Here is a 25,418-nt window from a genome sequence, read left to right as displayed (position 1 = left end):
CATATTTTTTCTGGCCTCTGTGCTTCAGTGGCTGCGGCCAAAAAAACTGGGCAAACAATGCCTACAAGGTCAACTGAAGCACAGTTGCCAGAAAAATTATGCCATATAAATGCTGAAAATATAAATTTTTTTGGTTGCAGCCACTGAAGCACAGAGGCCAGAAAAATTATGCCATATAAATGCTGAAAATATGCATTTTTTTGGTTGCAGCCACTGAAGCACAGAGGCCAGAAAAATTATGCCATATAAATGCAGAAAATATGCATTTTTTTGGACGCAGCCACTGAAGCACAGTTGCCAGAAAAAATATGCCATATAAATGCTGAAAATAGTCATTTTTTGCCATACGTTGACCTTGTAGACATTGTTTGCCCAGTTTTTTTGGTTGCAGCCACTGAAGCACAGAGGCCAGAAAAAATTAAACCAGTAGGGTTTGCACCCTAGTTTGTAACGGTGGCGGAGGGAGGAGGAGGACGCTAAAGGACAGCTGTGTGTGGAGTCATGAGGCTTGAAGAGAAGGACAGCTGCATAGAAGTCAGAACAAGTCTTCCGGCGTGCAGTAACCCTCCGAGATCCACCCCTCATTCATTTTAATAAAGGTCAGGTAATCGACACTTTTGTGACCTAGGCGAGTTCTCTTCTCAGTTACAATCCCTCCTGCTGCACTGAAGGTCCTTTCTGAGAGCACACTTGAGGCTGGGCAAGACAAGAGGTTCATGGCAAATTGTGACAGCTCTGGCCACAGATCAAGCCTGCGCACCCAGTAGTCCAGGGGTTCATCGCTCCTCAGAGTGTCGATATCTGCAGTTAATGCCAGGTAGTCCGCTACCTGCCGGTCGAGGCGTTCTTTGAGGGTGGATCCAGAAGGGTTGTGGCGCTGCCTTGGACAGAAAAACATTTGCATGTCTGACGTTACAGACTGGCCAAAGGGCTTTGTCCTTGCAGGTGTGCTCGTGGCAGGATTACTGGCACCTCTGCCCCTGGAATGTTGATGAGTTCCTGAAGTGACATCACCCTTAAAAGCATTGTACAACATGTTTTGCAGGCTGGTTTGTAAATGCCGCATCTTTTCGGACTTGTGGTATGTTGGTAACATTTCTGACACTTTATGCTTGTACCGAGGGTCTAGTAGCGTTGCGACCCAGTACAGGTCCTTCTCCTTAAGCCTCTTGATACGGGGGTCCTTCAACAGGCATGACAGCATGAAAGACCCCATTCTCACAAGGTTGGATGCAGAGCTATCCATCTCCGCTTCCTCATTATCAAGGACTGCATCATCCACGGTCTCCTCCCCCCAGCCACGTACAAGACCAGGGGTCCCCAAAAGGTCACCACTAGCCCCCTGGGAAGCCTGCTCCTGTTGGTCCTCCTCCTCCTCCTCCACAAAGCCACCTTCCTCCTCTGACTCCACTTCTGGCACCTCTCCCTGCGTTGCAGCAGGTGCCTGGGTTCGTTCTGGTGATTCCGACCAGAAATCGTGCGCTTCCAGCTCCTCGTCACGCTGGTCTACAGCCTCATCTGTCACTCGTCGCACGGCACGCTCCAGGAAGAAAGCGAAGGGTATTAGGTCGCTGATGGTGCCTTCGGTGCGACTGACCATATTTGTCACCTCTTCAAAAGGTCGCATGAGCCTGCAGGCATCGCGCATAAGCACCCAGTAACGGGGGAAAAAAATCCCCAGCTGTGCAGATCCAGTCCTACCACCCAGTTCAAAAAGGTTGTGGGGTCAGCCACCGATCGGCCTGTGACTGCAGAGATGACAGGAGTACAGATCCGGTATGGTTTTTGCTTTCCAGGCACGTCATCCCCAAGACAGCGTGACAACGGCGTACCTGGCATGTCGAATAGCCTAGGGGGAGCTGGGGGTGCACAGGTGTGGAGGAGGAGAAGGAGGACCCAGCAGCAGAGTAAGAAGAAGAAGAAGACGAGGTAGAGAGCGATGGAGGAGTAGAGGTGGTGGCAGAACCGCGTGCAATCCGTGGCGGTGACACTAACTCCACTGTTGTTGTTGAGCTACCCATTCCCTGCTTCCCAGCCATTACCAAGTTCACCCAGTGGGCAGTGTAGGTGACATACCTGCCCTGACCATGCTTGGAGGACCATGCGTCAGTAGTCATATGGACCTTTGGCCCAACACTAAGTGACAGAGATGCGGTAACTTGGCTCTGCACATGTTGGTACAGGTGTGGTATTCCCTTTTTAGAAAAAAAATTGCGGCTGGGTACAGGGTACCTTCCACTGCGGTGTCCCAATTGCTACAAATTTGCGGAAGGCCTCAGAGTCCACCAGCTGGTATGGTAAAAGCTGGCGGGCTAAGAGTGCAGACAAGCCAGCTGTCAGACGCCGGGCAAGGGGGTGACAGTCAGACATTGGCTTCTTACGCTCAAACATGGCCTTCACAGAAACTTGGCTGGTGGCAGATGACTGGGAATGGGAACAGTTGGTCAAGGTGGAAGGCGGAGTGGAGGGTGGTTCAGACGGGTCAAGGAGAGCAGAGGTAGAGCAGTAAGATGCTGGACCAGAAGGAGTGTGGCTTTTAGTTTGCCTGTTGCCTTTGAGGTGTTGCTCCCAAAGTGCTTTGTGCTTGCCGCTCATGTGCCTTCGCATAGAAGTTGTACCTATGTGGCTGTTGGGCTTACCAAGGCTCAGTTTCTGACTGCACTCATTGCAAATTACAATGCTTTTGTCAGAGGCACACACATTAAAAAAATCCCACACTGCTGACTTTTTGGAAGTGTGCGATCTGGCGGTAACAGTAGAAGTTGGCGGAGTTGGCGGTATTGGCGGCAATGGCGGGTGCGTTGGCCGGCTGAACACAGGTGCCGATACATGTTGTTGTCCTACTGATCCCTGCGGGCTGTCCTCCCTGCTTCTTCTAAGTCTTATTCTCCTACTGCCTCTCTGACTCTCCGTCTCTCCATCTGAACTACCCTCCTCTTGCTCTCTTCTACTAGGCACCCACAAAACATCAATCTCCTCATCATCATTCTCCTCAGATGCATCAATTTCTTCTGACACATCACAGAAGGAAGCAGCAGCGGGGACCTCCTCCTCATCACTCATTATGTCCATCTCTATCGTGTTCTCTGCCAGAATTAAATCTGGTGTAAGGTCCTCATCTCCTTCATCTTCTTCTGGCAATAATGGTTGCGCATTACTCAGTTCAAGAAACTCATGGGAAAATAACTCCTCTGACCCCAGTGAAGAAGGGGCACCGGTGGTGGAGGAAGTGTTACGTGGGGTGGCCATAGCAGTGGAGGATGAGGAGGATGTTGTGGTAAAGTTAGAAACGGTAGAGGATGGGGTGTGCTGTGTAAGCCAGTCAACTACCTCTTCAGCATTTTGGGAGTTCAGGGTCATTGGCTTTTTAAAACTGGGCAATTTGCTAGGGCCACAGGATTGCATAGCAGCACGGCCCCTAGCACGGCCTCTGCGTGGCGGCCTGCCTTTGCCTGGCATTATTTTTAAAAAAACAACAACAACAACAAAAACTCAGTTGGTTTTTCTGGAAACGATAATACACACAGCTAGATGGCGGGTTGAAGAAAACAGTGTGCAAATAATGCCTACAAGGTCAACGTATACACTACTACAGCGGTGGATACGGATTACGTAAAATATATGAATGCTGCTTGAAAAAAAGTAACTCAAGTGGTTTTTCTAGAGACGATAATATTATCAATATTTAGACAAAATGTGAACAAGCTCACACAGCTAGATGGCGGGTTGAAGAAAACAGTGTGCAAATAATGCCTACAAGGTCAACGTATACACTACTACATCGGTGGATACGGATTACGTAAAATATATTATGGCTGCTTGAAAAAAGTCACTCCGGTGTTTTTTCTGGAGACGGTAATATTATGGATATTTAGACAGAATGTGAACAAGGTCACACAGCTAGATGGCGGGTTGAAGAAAACAGTGTGCAAATAATGCCTACAAGGTCAACGTATACACTACTACAGCGGTGGATACGGATTACGTAAAATATATTATGGCTGCTTGAAAAAAGTCACTCCGGTGTTTTTTCTGGAGACGGTAATATTATGGATATTTAGACAGAATGTGAACAAGGTCACACAGCTAGATGGCGGGTTGAAGAAAACAGTGTGCAAATAATGCCTACAAGGTCAACGTATACACTACTACAGCGGTGGATACGGATTACGTAAAATATATTATGGCTGCTTGAAAAAAGTCACTCCGGTGTTTTTTCTGGAGACGGTAATATTATGGATATTTAGACAGAATGTGAACAAGGTCACACAGCTAGATGGCGGGTTGAAGAAAACAGTGTGCAAATAATGCCTACAAGGTCAACGTATACACTACTACAGCGGTGGATACGGATTACGTAAAATATATGAATGCTGCTTGAAAAAAGTAACTCAAGTGGTTTTCTAGAGACGATAATATTATCAATATTTAAACAAAATGTGAACAAGCTCACACAGCTAGATGGCGGGTTGAAGAAAACACTGTGCAAATAATGCCTACAAGGTCAACGTATACACTACTACAGCGGTGGATACGGATTACGTAAAATATATTATGGCTGCTTGAAAAAAGTCACTCCGGTGTTTTTTCTGGAGACGGTAATATTATGGATATTTAGACAGAATGTGAACAAGGTCACACAGCTAGATGGCGGGTTGAAGAAAACAGTGTGCAAATAATGCCTACAAGGTCAACGTATACACTACTACAGCGGTGGATACGGATTACGTAAAATATATTATGGCTGCTTGAAAAAAGTCACTCCGGTGTTTTTTCTGGAGACGGTAATATTATGGATATTTAGACAGAATGTGAACAAGGTCACACAGCTAGATGGCGGGTTGAAGAAAACAGTGTGCAAATAATGCCTACAAGGTCAACGTATACACTACTACAGCGGTGGATACGGATTACGTAAAATATATGAATGCTGCTTGAAAAAAAGTAACTCAAGTGGTTTTTCTAGAGACGATAATATTATCAATATTTAGACAAAATGTGAACAAGCTCACACAGCTAGATGGCGGGTTGAAGAAAACACTGTGCAAATAATGCCTACAAGGTCAACGTATACACTACTACAGCGGTGGATACGGATTACGTAAAATATATTATGGCTGCTTGAAAAAAGTCACTCCGGTGTTTTTTCTGGAGACGGTAATATTATGGATATTTAGACAGAATGTGAACAAGGTCACACAGCTAGATGGCGGGTTGAAGAAAACAGTGTGCAAATAAAGCCTACAGGGCAAATAATGCCTAAAAGGTCAACTTATACACTACTACAGCGGTAGTAAAATAAAAAAAAGTAAAATAAAAAAAAAATGAATATTAAAAAAAAAAAATTAAAGTTGGTGCTGCTGAACTACTAGGAGCAGCAGATTAGCACACCAGTCCCACTCCCCAACACTGCTAGACTAATAGCACTGGGCTCTTATAGTAGTAGTAGTAGTAGTACTACTGTTATTGCAGCAGTCAGCAGATGAGATCAGAAGCAGGACAGCTGCCCACTGCAGCTACATACAGAGCACTGCAGTAGAAGGTAGATTACTAGCCAGCAAAGCTACCTAAGCTTAAATGTCCTCAAACCCCTGCAGACTTCTGTCCCTCCAATAACAGAGCAGTATCAAAACGATTACTAGCCAGCAAACTTTCAACTGTCCCTGAAATCACTAACAGGCAGCAGCTCTCTCCCTACACTATCTCTTCAGCACACACAGGCAGAGTGAAAAAACGCTGCAGGGCTTCGGTTTTATAGGGAAGGGGAGTGGTCCAGGGGAGAGCTTCCTGATTGGCTGCCATGTACCTGCTGGTCTGGGGTGAGAGGGCAAAAAAAAGCGCCAACAATGGCGAACCCAAAATGGCGAACGTCGCGCGACGTTCGCGAACTTCCGGCGAGCGCGAACACCCGATGTTCGCGCGAACAAGTTCGCCGGCGAACAGTTCGCGACATCTCTATTGACAGGTTGATACAGTATATATAGAGGCAGAATTTCAATAGGAAACAGGGAAACACTAGGGTTCAGGGACATTAAGGAGCCTATAGGAACAACAAGTCCTGCTTTTACATTAGAAAACTGTAACAAAAGCTGGTTTATCCGCAATTGTATGCATGAGTTATAAGAGACAAGGCATTAGGGAACCTTGGCTTAAAAATCTGGTGGTGATTTCTATGTTTTGAGTTTGGGGCAACCAGTGGTGTACATTTCTTAAGTGCAGGGGTGTGACTGTACAGGGGCAGCGCCAATTTGACTCACCTAGGAGGCCCAACGCTGTCAGGGTTGGGGGGGGCACAACAGCAAAATCTAAACCAAGACACCAAGTACCACATTATGCCATACTGACTCAACATTCTGAAATGTTTTATTTGCTGCCTGATCAGTGGCATAACTAAATGTTACTGTGTTCCACAACTAAATTACTATGGGGGTTATTTATCAAAGGTCGAATTTTAGAGTTTTTTTAAACCTCAAATGAACTCACAACTTCTAATTTAAGGAAAAAACGTGAATGGAAAAAAACTTGAATCAGCATGTTCGGGGTTAACAACCTGAAAACTGAAATGAATCGAGTTTTCGGCAGGAAAATACTCGAATCGCTTGAATTAATTGAGTTTACGGGCAAAACCCTCTGAAAAAACTGTAACATCATGAAGGTTATTAACATCTTCAAATGGTTCAGGGGACCTCTGCCAGTGACTCCTACATGACCTTGACAGGTTTTAGATGGTGAATTTTAAGATTCTAGCTATTTCCAGTTATGGGGTCTCCTTCTAAATTTGTAGCATCCCCCAATTCTGATTTTTCAGCAAGGTCACAAATGCATTTATATATAACATTCATCATTCCTGTCCAAACCCTTTATCTGATTGGAACCTATTCTCCTATGTAGGCTACAAAAATATTATGTAATTACATTTCATTAAAAAACGTTTTGGGTGGAGTTCCCCTTTTAGAAAAAAGGGTGAATATTTGCTGTTTAGGGGTGCAGAGATAGCAAAATATACTATTTGATACCTCAGCTGAAGTTGTGCCTCAGACGAGGTGCCGTCCTTGTCTCCTAACAAACCCCCCTACTTTCACAAAAACATTCCCATTTGCCACTTTGTCTTTGTTATTCTCCTTCAGTTTAAGGTTCTGTAGGAAAGATCAGTCCTATATAAAATAAAATCAATGAAATCTTTCCTGCATGATAGATGCTAATCTGCCTCCTTATCTCTACCTGTACTGAAAGCTTTTGCCACTCAATTAAACAAATCGCTAATAGCCAATATATACTGTATGTGAAACAGAACTCTGTAAAGCTGTGGTCCACAATCTGCTTTGGGAACCCTGGATTTACTGCCGCTTTCAGGGTAACTGTGGCTCCAGGTTTCCCCATAGTCAACACAAATACCTTAAATGAATAGATGCACAGCTTTGTGCCTATTTTAAGGCACCACTATTTGCAGTTGTAAATGAAGCGTTAGATGACTATAAAGGATAAGTAGACCTTTAAAACAAATGAATGTAAAATTCATGAGAATGCTGGAAAGAGGGCTGGTCTGATGTTATTTTGATTAGAAAAGATGTGAGAAAAGTAATCTGTGATTTCTGATGTTTTTCCTAACCAGAAGAACAACAGACCAGCTCAATTTCTTTCTCCTGACTATGTCATGGTCAGAAAATGATCAGCAGGTGGCCGTGTTGTAACAAAATCCATGCATATTAGGTACCTGTATCCCTTAATATCTTGGAATAAAAAAAAAAAAAAATAAACAATGAATGTAAGTGCATAGAATTGTACTCATCAATTTTACATTCACTTATTTTAAAGTTTTACATCTCCATCTAGTAAACCTCCATCTCCATCTAGCGGCCATAACAATACCGCACTGTTTTGTTAAACATTCTTGGGGATATTTACAAAATGAAGTGCAGGGTGAAAAGTGCAAAAATGGGTGCAAATCACCATGTTTTTGCACTCTGCCTGCACTTTGAATCCTGGATGCAGATCTTTATGCTCTTTATGTCATTTAGACACACAATTAAGGGTGTGCTAGTGGATACAAGGTGCAGCAGAACCCTGTGCTTATTGCATGCCTATGTCTAAAGACAGGGCTGCCTTGTGCCTGATGGCATTGAGCTTTGCACCTAGCTTAAGCAGTGCAGAGTACAGCTATGACCTGGAGCCAAGTGTTGACTGAATGAATGAGACCAAGGCTCATTTTTGCACTTTTAGCTCAAAAAATTTTTAGGAATATATAAAGACATTATCATCAAATTCTCCCCCCCCCCCATAGATATGAACAATTATGATGTAGGCATAATTTACTTATCAGTTATGGAGTGCTCAAACCCTTAATTACGCATCCAAAAGGGATGTCAGGTGCTTAAACTGGATGACCTTTGCAAGCCCTTCAGGCCTAAAGGCACATTAGGCTTGATAAAGGGCTCAGTGGATCTCGAAGTGTTTCCCTTAATTTATATGCATATGGGCTAAATAAACTACAGATTCATTCTTCATTTTTATCAAAGTGCTACTGTTTTTTTGTTACACGGTAGGCATAATTTACAACTGGTCTTCATTTTTTATTTTTACAGTTGATTTTTCAGTTATTTCATTTTATGTTCAGAAGCTCTCCCGTTTGTAATTCCAGCAGCTATTTGGTTGTTATGATCCTATTTACTCAAGCAACCAGGCAGTGGTTTGAATGAAAGATAGAAAATGAATAGGACAGTGCCAGGATAACAAAACGTAAGTCATAAACAGTAAGGATACCATTGTAAACTGACAGACCAAATTTTTGGTTGCTAGGGTCAGTGACCCCAATGAACAGATTTCAAACTATAAAGAATCTGAAGAGGAAGGGGAACAATTGAAAAGCATAGCAAAAAAAAAAAAAATGAAACTGAAAAGTTTCAATAACATTCTTTAATGAATTTGAAGTTAAACTACCCATTTACGCTTATAAAATGTTACATAGTTGACCTTTGACTGGGTTGCGACCCTGGGAAAGTTGTTTTCAGATTACATTATAGTTTATATATAGAAATATAAGCCATTGCCAAGCAGTGTTTAAAGAGGAAGCAAAGTCTAGAATAGACTAGAAATGCTGTATTTTGAATACTAAACATAAACATGAATTTACTTCATCACAAGCCTAATCAAAGAAATTATTTATGCTTTCAAAGTTGGCCACAGGGGGTCATCATCTTGTAACTTTGTTAAACATCTTTGCAAGATCAAGACTGTGCACATGCTCAGTGTGGTCTGGGCTGTTTAGGGATTGTCATAAATTATCAAAACAGCACAAGTCAAATAATATTTGCCAGAAGCCGATACAGCAAGACTGATTAATAATCAGAATATGCAGACTGGGTCCTGTGTTGTCATGTAAGCTAATGTGGCTTATATAGTTTTTGTATTGTTTAATACAAACTTTCTTTAAGTCTGCAGAACCAGTGACTGCAGCAAAATAATCCTCCAAATAGAATCCCAGTTTAGCTGTTCAAATCTGGCTCCATGATCTTTGTCCCTGCAACTAAAGTTGGAAACAGTAAAGGTAAAAATAAAATTCAATACAAATCTCTACACAGTCACCAACTGCTCTACAGAGAAACAAACAAAGCTGCTTGAGTTCTGCATGGCTGGGAAGTAAGGCGGGTGTTCCCTCTGCTGTTAATAAGTATGATTGTTTCCCTGCAGAGTAGTTAGGGACCGTCTGACAATTCCTATCCACAGCAGTAAATGAAGGGAGAATTTCACTGCATACAGTCAGATTTCTAATAAAAATGGTACACATTTTTTAACTAAAGTATATTGGAGATAGTTTTCTTTTTCATTAAAGAAAGTAACAATTGGATTTAATTTTTTTGCCTTTACATGCCTTTTAAAGGAAATGTTAACTCTCAAATTAATGTAAAATTGCTCAATTTACATTACATACATGCTTTCTCATAGTTTTCAATATATGAGCAGTTTTTAAACAGAGAAATCATGCCATTAACTTACCTCGGTCTGCGTCATAAATGTAAACAAACTTTTTCCATTTGTAATACTCAATAACACTAATAAGGGCATCTTGGAGCTCCGGCCTCAGCTGCAGGACAAACTGATTGGAAGTGGCTACTGGAAAGCTGGGGGTGATGAAGCAGACGTGTAGAGCACCACAGAAAGAAGTTAGCATGTTCACCGTCTTCCGGTCGTAAAATCCAAATATGGAGTAAACCCCTTTGGAGAACTGTGAACAAACTGAGACAGAGAACGGAGGGTTAGGAAAGCACCAGGGACATACAGTAATTTAGATTTAGCACCATTTGCTCGTAACATTTTTACCTACAAAGAAAACTATTTACTGTGGACTATTGGTTCAAATGAACACATGATATTTGCTTTAAAGTTGGACATATTGCTACTATTCATGGAATTCCAAACAGAATCACAGCCTAGACAGAGATCCTGCATGACAGGGATTGGATTTCTGCAAAAAAAGCTGGCATGAAAAAACACCCATTGACTTCAATGCAATTAGCCCATAACTATCCCATCAGGTGATAAAGTGCGGACAGGGAAATTATTATGGCTAATACCTAAGGTGGGTAACTATGGTGATATTTTTTGCTGGGATATCAACTTCTTCAAAGGATGGGTTCATGGTAGAGTGTGTGTGTGTGTGTGTACAGGAAAAAACAATATGCCTATTCCATAAAAAAATGTACCTTAAACTCATAACTGATAATGGCAAGAAGAGGCCAAGAAATGGAAAATGTAATGGATTTGTAATGCAATTTATTATATATATGGATTGTGTTGGTTCTATTTCTGGCTTTAGATGTGGATGAGATTTTGCAGATGGGGAGGCTATTTTCATAATTTGAGGCACTATGCCTTAAGGCTACTCAATGAGTCAATAACGAAGAAGTGCTTATTTAACCGTTCCAGTTTTTATTTAACTATCCTAGGGCTGGCCCCTTTGATTTTACCCCGTAACCGTAAAAATGCATTGGCCTTGGCAAATTAATAGAATGGGCCCCAATTTAGAGAAATTAAAAATGATAAAAAAACAACCAGGCCAGCATTTTGCACTAACTCCACCTATTTCTCATAACCTCTCTTTCCTTTTTTGGCCCTTAATTGGACCATAAGATATACCTTTATTGCCTATTTCTCTGTGATAGCCATCACTTAGCGGAGGGAGTAAGAACAACAACGTAACTATAGAGGAAGCAGACCCCATGGTCATGGGAGGCCCAGGGAAAAGTGGGTCCCAGACTACAGGGTCTGTTTAATCTATAGTGTTCAAATCCCCCTTCCTGCCACTTTCTATTTCTTTTCGCCCACCTGAGCGACCAAAATGGAGGCAGGGGTTTGTCGCAATTCTGCAACAGAAGAATGTAGTGTGCAGTACAAACAATTGCACTTTTTTGTGCACTTTGTTCAACATAATAAATAACCTCACTTATGTCATCACATATATATAGTATAATGTAGGTGCAGACACCCCTCAAACAACCCCATGCTTTTTTCCATAAACTACAGATATAAATGCCTATTTTTATATCTATCAAGAATGTGTAGACCAATGACTAAGATTGTGCAGGGGAAAAGAGATGCTTTGTTTGCACAACTTTACTGGTTTTTGTGTGTTGCACATCAGCATTTCGCACATAAACATTATTGACACTGAGAGCGCCCAGGCATAAAAGGTAAGAGCTGTACTCTTCTGTACATTAAAGTGCATGAAAGAATGAAAGAAGAAAATATTTACTCTGTGTTCCTCAATTAAGATGGTGACAAACAGATGGGTTGTATGTTATGAGCGATTGACTATGCATCTTGTTAAATATTTTCTGATATTGAATATAGGGTTCTCAAATGCATCTGTACAAGTATTATTGTCACGGTTGGCATCCTAAATTCAGAACTGATGCTAAACTGCCTTTCACCTTGGGAGGAGCCCTTGGCTAACTGGATGCCGCCAGGTCTTATTAAGAGAGGTGCAAAGTGAGGGGTTCACGAGCACAGGGGCACAACGGTAATGCAAGTCTTTGGGCAGAAGGTCGTGGTACAAGGCGTAGACAGAAGGAGTAGTCAGATCAGGCCGGGTCGGGGCAGGCAGAGTACAACGGAGTCAGGCAGGCAAGGGTCAAACCAGGAGATCAATTAGAGGGGTTGTGGATACAGAAGAGTCGGTTATCAGGCAGGGTCAGGATTCCAGAAGTCAGTATAGTCAAAAACAGGCAGAGGTCACAACAGAATCAAACAGGCAAAACAGCACAGAAGCACCAGGAACAAGATCCTATAACGGGCAATGATCACAAGCCCAATTGCGCCTTTTAAACATTTGAATTTCGCGCCATTGTGTGCTGACGTAAGCACGCCAGAGCGCATGTGGCAATAAAGAAAACAGAGGCGCGCCGCGCGCGCCCAAGTACTGCGCCTTTTACCAAGAGGATACAGCTCGCGTCGGGCATCCCTTCCGAGGGGGCGGCGGGCGTCCCTGCGGTCCCCCCCTAGACTACCATGGTATCCAGCGCCTATCTGCGCCTTTATGTCGCTTGAGGCGTCATTCCGTTGCTGCCCGACCCCTCCTCACGGCGCTCACATTTTCTGTGCAGGAGGGGGTCGGGCACTGCACGACGCTAGTGCAGAGAGCGCAATTGCGCTCCCTGCACTAGAAGAGCTGAATTTCCTGGTTGAAAAACGGAAATTCGCCTCTTAGTTACCAGGAGCGGCATTTTTGCCGCCCCTGGCAACCAGGGGGGCGCTGCCGTCTGAGGAGACTGGATCAACTCGCCTCATTGGTGGAGCGCCCCTGACGGTATCTAGTACATTCATCTGAAATAAATACCCTGAGTAATTTGGCTGCACCCCTGACTAGCCCAGGGGACATAGACCTTCTCTATTAGCATGCAAAAACTAGGCATTCAAACCTTAACTACAGATGCACCATAATTCTCCACTAGAACACAGCAATGGCCATCTTGTTCTCATCTAACAGAGAGATTACATTGCAATTCTTGCTATCAAGCCAGGAATTCATACATAAGCACCTGCTTTGAGGCCACTGGGATCAACATCCAAAGGGTTGCATGTGCATATACGTGCAGGGGCAGGGAGACAGGGACAGGGCCGGATTTACATAGTGGGTGCCCCTAGGCCCACTGCCGTTCGTCGCCCCTGTCCCCACCCCTTTATTCGTGCAAATTTTCATCATCAATGGGGATTGGCGCATGGGAAATTAAAAAAATTATATCTCCAGCGCATCGCATTGAACCAATGTGGGTGTGGTTGGGCAGCATGCCACCCCCCTAAAATCCTGCTACCTTAGGCCCGGGCCTAGGTGGCCTTTCCACAAATCCGGGCCTGGACGGGGAGGATGACACAGAAGAGGAGGGGTGGGAGGTGAAGGGAAGAGAGATGCTGAGGCAGAAGGGGTCACAGACAGAGAGGGGGATGCATAAGAGGGGGATGCATAAGGGGGCGATGAGCGGAGATAGCCTAGGGGCGCCCCATTTTTTAATCCGGCCAGAGAATTGTTTTGCATTTTAATGCAGCCAAAGACTCAAGAGAGCTGGGTAAATGTTTTATTAAGCAGTATTACTTTAAGAATCCAACCCCGATGTTGAAAGAATACAGCTCCCAGCATGCCTTAACCTTAATATGTTAATGCAGGCAGAGATTTCTAGTCCAGAAACAACTTAGTAAAATGTGGTTGAGCAGTGCAGCAGGGTTTAGTTTCCCTTTAACTTAAATACACCTAACTGGTCCATTTTATAGCACTTTCCTTCTTTATGCACAAAATGCCATTACTGGAAACCATTTTGCCATTATACTGTCTGAAGTTTTTAGTCATTTTCAACGTATAGCTCTGAGTCATTGTCATAAACTTCAATGTGCCATCTTGACTTTTAACTAGCGATGGAGCTTGCAGAGCTGGAACAACACTCTCAGCAGAGTTTATGTATTAGCTCAGGATTTCATATGCAATGTGCATAGTGACAAATGAATATATTTCTACATTCTACTCGGGAATATTTAAAGGGGATCTTTACCCCAAGGTTTGTTTAAACTGTGACCTTCGAAAATGAAAGTTAAAAATGTTCTTCAGAATACTGTGCTTCTCTTCTGAGTGATAAAAGAACAGGTATCTGACTGAAACAGCATCAGACTAGGCCTATTAGACAAAACTTAAAGGGGCACCTGTTGCGTAAATATGCGGGCCAATAGAGCCGCATTCCGGTTGGGGATAACAGTTTTTGTCTGGTCACTTGCATGTGAATAATGTGCATGTGACATCATGCGAATGCGCAATCCGGGGCACATTTTCATTATGCGCATGCGAATGACTGGTGTGGGTAGCATAGAGCTGGCGGGGGGCATTTAAAAAAAAAAAACTTATCCCAACTGGAATGCGAGCTCTTTTGTCTGCACCTTTGATTGGGGATAACATTTTTACCCAACAGGCACCCTTTAAATAGTGCTAAATGTTATTGGGGTTATATAGGCTTATGTGGAAAATAAGAAAGGGAGGTGGTAATTGCTCTTGGCTGAGGTCCACTAGAACCTGGGCCCCCCCGAGAAATCCTCTGGCAGGCCAGTCCAACCCTGAACCGAAATACCACCCTATGCTACATGCTTTATCCTTTGATTAATATGTTGGAGTGTTTTGGGATGTGTAGTCTAAACTACTTAGAAGTTTTATGCCACCTTAAAGCTAACCAGATCATTAAAAATTCTTGTGTATTTTAAGGAAACTTCCTGATTAATCAGATGGCATAGCCATTTTAGATTATTTGCCCTTGACTCCACATTCACAAATAATTCCAAGCCACTCCTTCTCACATCACAGATTTACAGCTGGTACATCTCCTTGAAGACCTGTAAAGTTCTTCTCATCTTTGTGCCTGAAGCAAAAGAAAAAAACCCCATCTATTTCCTTATAATCCCAAAGAGGATTCCCGAAATGTAAACATGGATTCCCTTCATTCAAAACACAAGCAGTGACACAATCAGATACAAGAGGGTTCTGCATTTCAGGAGCCTGTGTTCTGTGGGGGACCAACCCCTGTTCCTGTTGTGTCTTTTATTTGCATATAGCAAAGTCTTTGAAAATACATGGATTCTCTTTTATGTAAACATCACAGAGGTAGACAACATTTTATGTTCTCTATTTGCTGCCCTCGTGATTTCTCCTGGATCCTTTTTGAGGATACCCTGTCCTAGTCTATAAAAAATACACAAGGATCTTGCAACTGTGAAGTGAAACCTCTGAGAATAACTCAATACAAATAAATAAGTTTCTATTTACTTAATAATTTATAGACAGAGGCTTGGGCATTCCAAAGGCCTTGGAATATATTTAACTCTGTATTCCACAAATGGTGACGCTAGCCTTCCTGCATTGCAAGTTGCTACAGTTGCCATCATTTCTGGAAAAAATACCAGTCTTCCTGTATCTTTCTACCCCATTAATAAAAGTGACATCAAGCAATAACTTAACTGCCAGGCCAGTAAAATATTGGGCAGTTGGAAACCTTACCAGTGGCCCCTTGGACAGCACTGTCCATTTTTATTTTAGAAATTGGGAACCACCCATAAAACTCTCATCATAGCAGCCCTCAGTTTTACAGTAGCCAGCCAAATATAATAACTCATGCAAGAGGATTCCCTTATTCGAGTTGAGTGTACAAAGATCAGGCAGGTTTCTCATTGGAGGATCCTCCTGCATAAACTGTGTTCAGCATAACCGTGGCCATTATCTCTTTATCCACATATCTTTATCCTATAAATTTCCATCCCCATGCATGCTTACTTGGCTACAGCATCAAGAATGCTTGCACACTTGATAATAGATTGCAAATATGCAAAAGAGCCACCTTTCCTTCGGGTACAGACAAGGGATGGAATTAGAGGGGAAATGATTGGTTGTAGAAGAAGAGAAATGTGTGTGGGGTTGGGTTGGGTTTACTGGAGATGCCAGAGTGAGCAAGCAAGCTGAGAGCCAAGCAGCCTTGTTCTGGGCGCCAGTACTACTATACCAACCTATACTAAGCACTTTTTGGGTAGCCCATTGTTAAGCAGCAATGTTCATATACTATTTTTTTAAATATTTTGCAAAGTCTCTGTCTAGCTGAAAATATACAATTCAGAAATTAGATTTATTTCTAACAGAATACTGACCTGAACTTGCGGAAGAGGCATTTGTGCCTACAGACACTCCAATACAGGGAAAGAGACTTGCAGACACAGAAATGGATGCTCTGTAGGAACAAGCTCACAATCACTGTTTTGATGTTTATTGTGACTACATTATACTTGTAAATAAAATCTAAACTCTAGAATGAATTTTTAAATGGAATCCAGGGTAATATATTAGTGAACATTATATTTGCCCATGCTTCAATATAGTTCATATGGGAATGCAGAATTTGTGCCATGAGAACACAGCAGTGGAAATAAATGTAATTAAGATTCAATTATAAATACAGTAAAAGTTGTTCTTACTGAATATATTCACATGATTTCTCCTAGATATATAAAAATCCAATACCAAACCCCCGAAATGAGAGAATAATGCTCACTTTAACCCTCATGTAACTATTCACCCAGAACTGTTGGCTCAAAGGAATTGTTCAGTGTAAAAATAAAAACTGTGTAAATAGATAGGCTGGGCAAAATAGAAATGTTTTCAATATAGTAATTTAGCAAAAATGTAATGTATAAGGGCTGGAGTAACCAGATGCCTAACATAATAGCCAGAGCTCTACTTCCTGCTTTGCAGCTGTCTTATTGGTTACCAGGCAGTAACCAGTCAATGACTTTAGTGGGGCCTTACAGGTCATAACGGTTTGCTTCTGAATCTGACCTGCAAACTCACTGAACAGTTATGTCCCATGTGGCCTCCCTCAAAGTCACTGACTAATTAAGAGTTAGAGAGCTGAAAAGATGAAAAGCAGGAAGTAGTGTTCTGGCTATTTTGTTAGACATCCAGTAACTCCAGTCTTTATACATTACATTTTTGGCTATTTAACAATATTATCAATATTATCAGCAGTATGGTGGTGCCATGGTTAGCATTGGTGCCCATGTTTAATTCCAGAGCACTAACTGAAAAGCATTTGCATGTTCTACCTCTTCTTGCATGGGTTTTCTGTGGGTAATTTGCTTCTCCTAAACACCTAAAACATACATTAATTGTTTCTTTATAAAACTGACTATAATGTGTGTGAATGTGATAAGGACTGAAGCTTTGCTGGGGCAGTTATTGATGTATAATCCCTGTAAAGTGCTGCAGAATAGGTTAGTGCTATATAGATAAAATATTTCAGCATGTTATGGGCCAGGGATGGCAAACCTTTCAGGGCTCTCTCTATGGTAAAAGGGTTACAGAATTCACTGTGAATGGAGGGGACGCCTGTTATCAAACTATCATTGTACAAACCAACCAAGGCGTGACACAGTGAAAAGAATGAATGGTCAGTTTATAAGAGATGCTGAGGGAAAGATGCAAAATATGAGAATGATTTTGTACTACCCCAAGGGGAGAACATAAATCTTAAGATGCTGACTCTTTCAAGCCAAGTTTACTTTGCATGTAGAATCCCTGGTTTATTGCTGAGTGTCTTCAAGAGATACTGATGGAAGCTGTAGCCCAGGGGCATCTGCATTTGGAAATTCTCAAGAAATAGCTTATACACAGACACTGCAAGCCGAATGTTTTCCATAGGGATTATGACAATATTACTAGAGCATCTGTAGAACCTAGGAAACACAATCTAAAAGCCCTGAAACAGGCCACTCATATGTTTTCTCTTCTGGCAGTTGATTAGAAACTCCAGTTCAGAGTGCAGTTACAGTAGAATCAAGGAGTATTCATATATAATATTTGTGCTAGTTTGGGAGTGTGCCCATTCATTCGTTGCCCATATGAAAACTTCCACAGACTCTTTGCAGGGATCATAATGTTCTTCTAAACCTGGCACCTTCTTGGCTGAACAAAGCTAAGTGCATTTTAATGCTATGGTTGTGTTCTACCACCTGTAAGCAAAAAGGAGGGAGGTGTGCCTAAAACTTGAAAAAGTATCAAAGGCTTTGCCTTGAGATTGAAAGGACAGTAATTTCATGCAGACTGTTTGAGGCTCGAGTTCTCTCTGTGCTCTTTTTTTTTTTTTTGATTGTAGCTTTCCTAATGCCCTCAGCAAAGAGAAGAATAGAAATATGGAACAAGCAATCCTGTTCCAGATTGCCAAGGAACAAAAAAACACACCAGCACACGAGACTTGTATCTGCAGGGCAAGCCCTTGCAAAAGTTTTTACTGCGGTGGTGCAACGTTTCGGGGCTCCGCCCCTTTGTCAAGCATTTGCACCACCGCAGTAAAAACTTTTGCAAGGGCTTGCCCTGCAGATACAAGTCTCGTGTGCTGGTGTGTTTTTTTGTTCCAGTTACTGGGAGGTCACCGTATCCTCCATTCATTGTGCACCGAGCAAATCTATAAATCTACATAACGGGTGTGCGAGGGTCTACTCCAATTGAAGTACCAGATTGCCAAGGAGCACAATATTTTTTAAAATCAAAATAGTAAAATCATGACTATCTTCTAGCCAATCAAAAGACTATGGGGCAAATTTACTAAAGGGCGAAGGGACTAACGTGGGCGAAAAATCGCCAGCGTGACGTCATTTTGGTACTTCACTGATTTACTAAAGGTCACTGGCGTAACCTTGCTAGCGAATGAGATAGACTCTAGCGGTACTTTGCTCCCTAACGCCTGGCGAATTTGCACTCTGGCGAACGGACGCAACTTTCACTACGATGCGGATTTTACTGAATGTTACCACCTAAGACCCGGCGAAGTGCAATAGAGTAAATAGGAGTTTCTAAAAAAAAGTTGAAAAATTTTCTAAGTCCCAAAAAACGCTAGCGTCTTTTCCTTTTTCAGGGTGATAGGCTGAAAAAGAGCGTACATTTTTTTTGGGGTAACCGGCTTCCCTCCTACATTTCCTAACATATGGCACAAACTATACACTGGGCTCATGTGTAGGGCATTATAACAACTTTATTTTATTTTATTAAGGTTTCCCAGGCTTTTGTAGTGTAATGTATTTGCTGCAACATATACGTCCATTGAAGTTTAACTTCCCACCGTATAACTTCCCACTGTATGCAAATTAGGCACCGCTACTGCAACTTTGCTTCACTTGGCGTAGTGACACTATCACAACTTCGCTTCACTTGGTGCAGTAACGCTAGTACAACTTCGCCAGCGTTCGGCTCCCTGGACGCAACTTCAGATTTTAGTGAATTAGCATTGTCCTGCCGAATGTACTGTGCGCCTGGCGAAGCACTGTGAGCGAAGCCATCACTGGAGAATTTTCTGAGGTTGTGAATTTGCAACAAGGTCTGCGATTACTGGGTGATGTTTTGTTCAAGGTATATTTTTGCACTTTTCTCTCAGTCTATGGAAAAGATATGCCACCTGGCAAAGCAGGCAGACATAGTACAGAAACTAACTACAGATGAGAAATTATACTGTCTGCCAACCACCATGTTTATGTCAGCTGGAAGACTCAATTGTTTTGGGCAGTGGTTCTAAACTGCAGGGCTGCTTGCCTACAGAGACATTGGTTGGAGGCTCAGTTGGGGAAATATTTTCATAAGAATGTGTAACCCCTTTTGGCCACCTCATGTGCCAAACGTTGTACATCACACATATCTTACCCTTTACAGGTCCTGAGTCCCCTTTGCAAGATGAAAGGGTAATGGGAATTACCTCTCATGGCAGTGCCTCCATCTAATGGAATCCGGGAATACACCTGCTGATGGCTCCCTTAGGACATTCAAACACACACAGTGCTGTATAACAAACAATCCCGTTTTTTTTTAAAAGGGAAGGCATTTTTAGTAGCTTAAGACACAAAATGTTTTAATGTCCTTAATATATTGATAATGGAGTGCAGAGGATTTCTTGTATTGGTCTATGTGAATTTTGTGGTCACAACCTCATTGCATTGTGGTGAGCACAACTTTCCTTTGTTATAAAAAATGCCTTACCCTTCAAACAAAACAGGGATTGAGATATATATATATATATATATATATATATATATATATATATATATATATATATATATATATATATATATATATATATATATATATATATACATATATATATATATATATATATTGTAGCATTTGTATGTGCTGATCACATCTGGGTTCATCCTGATGATGTTCTAAAGGAGCCGAAATGCATTGTTGTGGGGGAATATGTAAGAATTTAATAAATTCTAGGGATGCACCAAATCCAGGATTCGGTTCGGGATTCGGCCAGGATTCTGCCTTTTTCAGCAGGATTTGGCCAAATACTTCTGCCCGGCCTTACCAAATCCGAATCCTAATTTGCATTTGCAAATTAGCAGTGAAGAGGTAAATCGCGTGACTTTTTGTCACAAAACAAGAAAGTAAAAAATGTGTTCCCTTTTCCACCCCTAATTTGCATATGCAAATTCGGATTCGGTTCGGTATTTGGCCGAATCTTTTGATAAGGATTCAGGGATTTGGCCGAACCCAAAATAGTGGATTCGGTGCATCCCTAATAAATTCATCAACATCAAGCTGTGAGTGCCTCCATTTTCTACAAACATAAGTTGTGATACTTTGTGGGAGATGCACCTGGGACTTGGCTGATCATTGGGTGAGTGCCGATAGCCGATATGACAAATATATATATATATATATATATATATATATATATATATATATATATAATATATATATATACAATATCAAAACAGGGGGTTGTGGGAGCACTCTAAAGGCTTTAAAGTATATATATATATATAAGTATAATAAATGCTATTGCATATGTACCCAAAACAGGGGTTATTTTGTTACAAAGTTATGATCATAAAATTGATAAGCCACCATACCACGTCAAGGTAAACCCCGAATGGCGGTCCCTAACTTGTTTTATATTTTATGTGCATTTTAGCATTACCTGTAATCAATGTCTGTTGAACGCTGTTTTTTCACTGAGGGCTAAATCCTCCCCAGCCAGCAATCAGGCTTTTAAAGGAGAGATATTCCCAAAACAAATGCCCAATTTTAAAAGCATAGGATCACCACTAGTTTAAAGGGGGGTATGGGGTGCTACAACCAGGGCCGCCATTAGAAATCACGGGGCCCCGTACAACAAAATTTTTGGGGCCCCCTGGGCCCCGCCCACACTGACAACCAAGCCCCGCCCCATATCCCGCCCACATCGCAGTTAAAAGACCACACAGACATCAGCGCTAAAAAAGTAACCCCCCCCACACAAGTTGTAAAAAGCTATTGATGGTCAGGGCCCCCTTATAAAAAAAATTGGGGCCCCAAAAAAAAAAAATGTAAATTTTTTTTTAAAACATTGGTGGCAGGGGCCCCCTTATAAGTTAAAAAAAACTTGGGGCCCCAACAAAAAAAATGTAAAAAAAACTAAAAAATAAACAAACATTGGTGGCAGGGGCCCCCTTATAAGTTAAAAACAAATTGGGGCCCCAAAAAAAAAAATTTGAAAAAAAATTAATTTTTTTTTTGAAAAAAAAAAAAAACATTGGCGGCAGGGGCCCCCTTACAAGTTAAAAACAAATTGGGGCCCCAAAAAAAATTTAAAAAAAAATAATTTTTTTTTGAAAAAAAAAAAAACCTGGTGGCAGGGGCCCCCTTACAAGTTAAAAAAATTTGGGGCCACCAAAAAGAAAATTAATTTTTTTTTTAAAAAAAAACCAAAAAAAACCAATGGTGGCAAGGGGCCCCTTACGAGTTAAAAAAAAAATTGGGGCCCCAAAAAAAAAGTTTTAAAAAAAAGATTGGTGGCAGGGGCCTATAGAATATTAAAATAATACATTGGTGGCCAGGGGATTAAAAAAAAAAAAACACCACAAACTGGTGTTCAGTAGAATTGAACTCATGGCTTCAGTACTTCAACTTCGCCTCCTTTCGTGACTTCGGGTCTTTTCACCGCTTCAGGACTTCAATTTCGGCTGTTTTCGTGACTTCGGGTCTTTGCGCTGCTTCAGGACTTCGGCTTCGGCTGTTTTCGTGACTTCGGGTCTTTTCGGCGCTTCGTGACTTCGGGACTTCGGCTTTTTCCGTGACTTCGGGTCTTTTCGGCGCATCGGCTTCGGCTTTTCGGCACTTCCGCATTCGGCACTCAAGAGGAATGACGTACGGCTCGGGCGCTCGTAAGGGGGGCCCGGATCTTCAAAAAAATGCAGCGCTGCCGGGCCCCCCTTCATGCCCGGGCCCGGTACGCTTGTCCCCCCTGTCCCCCCCTGATGGCGGCCCTGGCTACAACCACTGAAGCTATGCCACAGCTCCTGGCTAAATATACAATATCAAAACAGGGGGGTTGTGGGAGCACTCTAAAGGCTTTAAAGTATATATATAAGTATAATAAATGCTATTGCATATGTACCCAAAACAGGGGTTATTTTGTTACAAAGTTATGATCATAAAATTGATAAGCCACCATACCACGTCAAGGTAAACCCCGAATGGCGGTCCCTAACTTGTTTTATATTTTATGTGCATTTTAGCATTACCTGTAATCAATGTCTGTTGAACGCTGTTTTTTCACTGAGGGCTAAATCCTCCCCAGCCAGCAATCAGGCTTTTAAAGGAGAGATATTCCCAAAACAAACGCCCAATTTTAAAAGCATAGGATCACCACTAGTTTAAAGGGGGGGTATGGGGTGCTACATATGCAATAGCATTTATTATACTTATATATATACTTTAAAGCCTTTAGAGTGCTCCCACAACCCCCCTGTTTTGATATTGTATATTTAGCCAGGAGCTGTGGCATAGCTTCAGTGGTTGTAGCATCTCTCCTTTAAAAGCCTGATTGCTGGCTGGGGAGGATTTAGCCCTCAGTGAAAAAACAGCGTTCAATGGACATTGATTACAGGTAATGCTAAAATGCACATAAAATATAAAACAAGTTAGGGACCGCCATTCGGGGTTTACCTTGACGTGGTATGGTGGCTTATCAATTTTATGATCATAACTTTGTAACAAAATAACCCCTGTTTTGGGTACATATGCAATAGCATTATTATACTTATATATATACTTTAAAGCCTTTAGAGTGCTCCCACAACCCCCCTGTTTTGATATTGTATATATATATATATATATATATATATATATATATATATATATATATATATATATATATAGAATGGTTAAGAGTACTCACGGGTATTGTGACAAAAAGCTTTTATTGGAGTATTACAATCTACCCCACCGTTCTATATGCTCTGTCTTGAAGAAGCACCCGGGATATGACTAGTTAATGGTGAGTGCCGGTTCAACAACATGACTATATATATATATATATATATATATATATATATATATATATATATATATATATATATATATATATATATATATATAAAATACAAACACACATCTCTCAATCACAGCAAACAGGGAAAGGGACACAATATACAATGGACGTACACACACATATGCCATACATTCATACAATCCTAGCTGACAAGGGCACATTTTTAAATATACACAAACTCTGCCATTGTGTCATGTACCTATTTAAACATAAAATGTACATAAAACACAATACATGCAGGAAGATTAACATATTCTTATATATGGTTCCTACTTACCTATCTTTATTAAGATTTACGATAATGAGGCACACTCTTCAAATTGTTAACTTCTTTGCAACCTCAGCCAGTCAATCAATACACCCTTGTATGAAAGTTGTTTTACTTGCCTAATGTGCTAATATGGGCAGTGGTCAAATGTTAATGTAGGATACTACAAACTTAAATTGTAAGGAGCAGTGTAATAACGGCTGACACACGACAAGATAAGTGTCACAATCAGCCCGGGAATTGAACTATGGTTGTGCTGTTCTGGTCATTTGCAGCATTTACCTCATGAGCCACTGGGGGCTCTCGGGACTGGTTCTGAACTCTTGTGTTTAGTGTTTCTGTTATCTGCCTGTTCACAGTGTTTTCCACCCACCTCATTTACCCTCATGTGTCTCCCATTCCTAATCACCTTCCCTTTATAAACCCCGCAATAAGGCTTAATAAATCTAACCTCAACTACTTGCCATGCTCTTGTTTATTCTCAAGATCCCAGTAGAAGTTTTTATATGTTCCAAACACCTGTGACAACTCAGCAGTACACAAGCTGTCCATATGGACTTTAAATCAAAAAGACAACCCTGAGAAGAATTTAGAGACTAGCACATGGCCAATAGTTCTGCAAACCGGTCATATAATTCAGTCTAAAAATTTGGTATTCTCTTGCGATTTCACATTAACACCCAGTGAATTCTACATAAATACACAAAGGAAATCCATGTACATAGCAGGGCAAAACACTGTATAGTTGGAAAGACAAGCCCAGAATTGTTGCCTTTAGGTTTACTGTAACAGCAGGTAATTCCATTCTATTTTTATTTATTTTTTTATTCTGGTTTCTCAAAAAATTAATTTGCATCCAAATCTCTGTTCACTGATGCAACTGATTCTGAAATAACCTGCATCAAAGAATCTTACTGTATTGTACGTTCTAACAATGCCCAGCAAATTTCTACTTCCCCATGCACATATTGTTTTAAATCGTGTTATCAGTAGGTTGTAAAAAATGACTGTCATGATTGTCATGTTAAAAATTAAGCAAATTAACAAGTTTTAAGCATAATTCAATGGTTTACTTAGTCACTGACAATAATATATACTAACGACCAACTGTACAGGCTCTGTCCAATTCAAACAACAGCATTACAATCACCTCCATTCCCTCGTTCTACTAGAGATTAGCTGGGACAAACATATTGTATATCTATATTCCCAAGAGTCTTGGCAGGCAGAAGACAGGCTATTCATTCTATGGGGCAGATTTACTAAAGGGAGAAGTGGCAGTCACTAGCGAAAATTCACCACAAATCTCACCCACAGGGACATCGCCAATTTACTAACAGACGTAAAGGACAATTAACTAGCGAAAGAAACCATTCATGCCTAATCGCCAGAAGAATTTTCACTCAAGCAAACGATTGTTATTCTGCAAATTCACTAAAGTGCGAATTTTACAGAATGTTACCCAGTGCTGATTCTGATGAAGAATGCGGGTCCTCAAAATGCCACACCCCCCTCACCGGCTTACCTATCGGAAGGGGAGGCATCCGAGGCAGGAACAATGCTCATGCTGACAAAATATGCAATGCTCATGCTGAGAAATTAACACTAGTGAAACTTCGCCAGTGTTCAGCTAGAGAGATGCAAATTAGCATTTTTTACCCTGTGTGTCGGAGCCTTCACTAGCGAAAAATTCTCCCTTTTGTGAATTTGCCTCTAGTTTGGTGCTGCTAGGCTTTCTCAAAGACAACCAAAGATGGCCATGTATTTAGCTC

General features: G+C 41.5%; 1 protein-coding gene across 7 annotated transcripts in view; it reads right to left on the bottom strand.

Moving 5' to 3' along the window:
• Nucleotides 1-25,418, bottom strand: part of gria1.L (glutamate receptor, ionotropic, AMPA 1 L homeolog) — a 145,867-nt gene that overhangs the window by 59,320 nt on the left and 61,129 nt on the right. For 5 of the 7 annotated variants that reach the window (XR_005965996.1, XM_041584819.1, XM_041584820.1 and 2 more), the window contains exon 3: nucleotides 9,994-10,233. Coding sequence is in view for 6 of the 7 variants with exons in the window: in XM_041584819.1 (XP_041440753.1) it covers nucleotides 9,994-10,233 (240 nt within the window). In the remaining variant the exon portion in view is untranslated. Of the gene's footprint in view, nucleotides 1-9,993; nucleotides 10,234-16,164; nucleotides 16,245-23,655; nucleotides 23,976-25,418 lie in introns of those variants that run through there. The other 2 variants (XM_041584821.1, XM_041584822.1) reach the window with 2 other exon arrangements.

This window comes from Xenopus laevis, chromosome 3L (assembly GCF_017654675.1).
Source record: "Xenopus laevis strain J_2021 chromosome 3L, Xenopus_laevis_v10.1, whole genome shotgun sequence".
NCBI classification, from domain to species: Eukaryota; Metazoa; Chordata; class Amphibia; order Anura; family Pipidae; genus Xenopus; species Xenopus laevis.
Note: the sequence above shows the minus strand (reverse complement) of the source record. Positions and strands in the feature narration are given on the sequence as shown.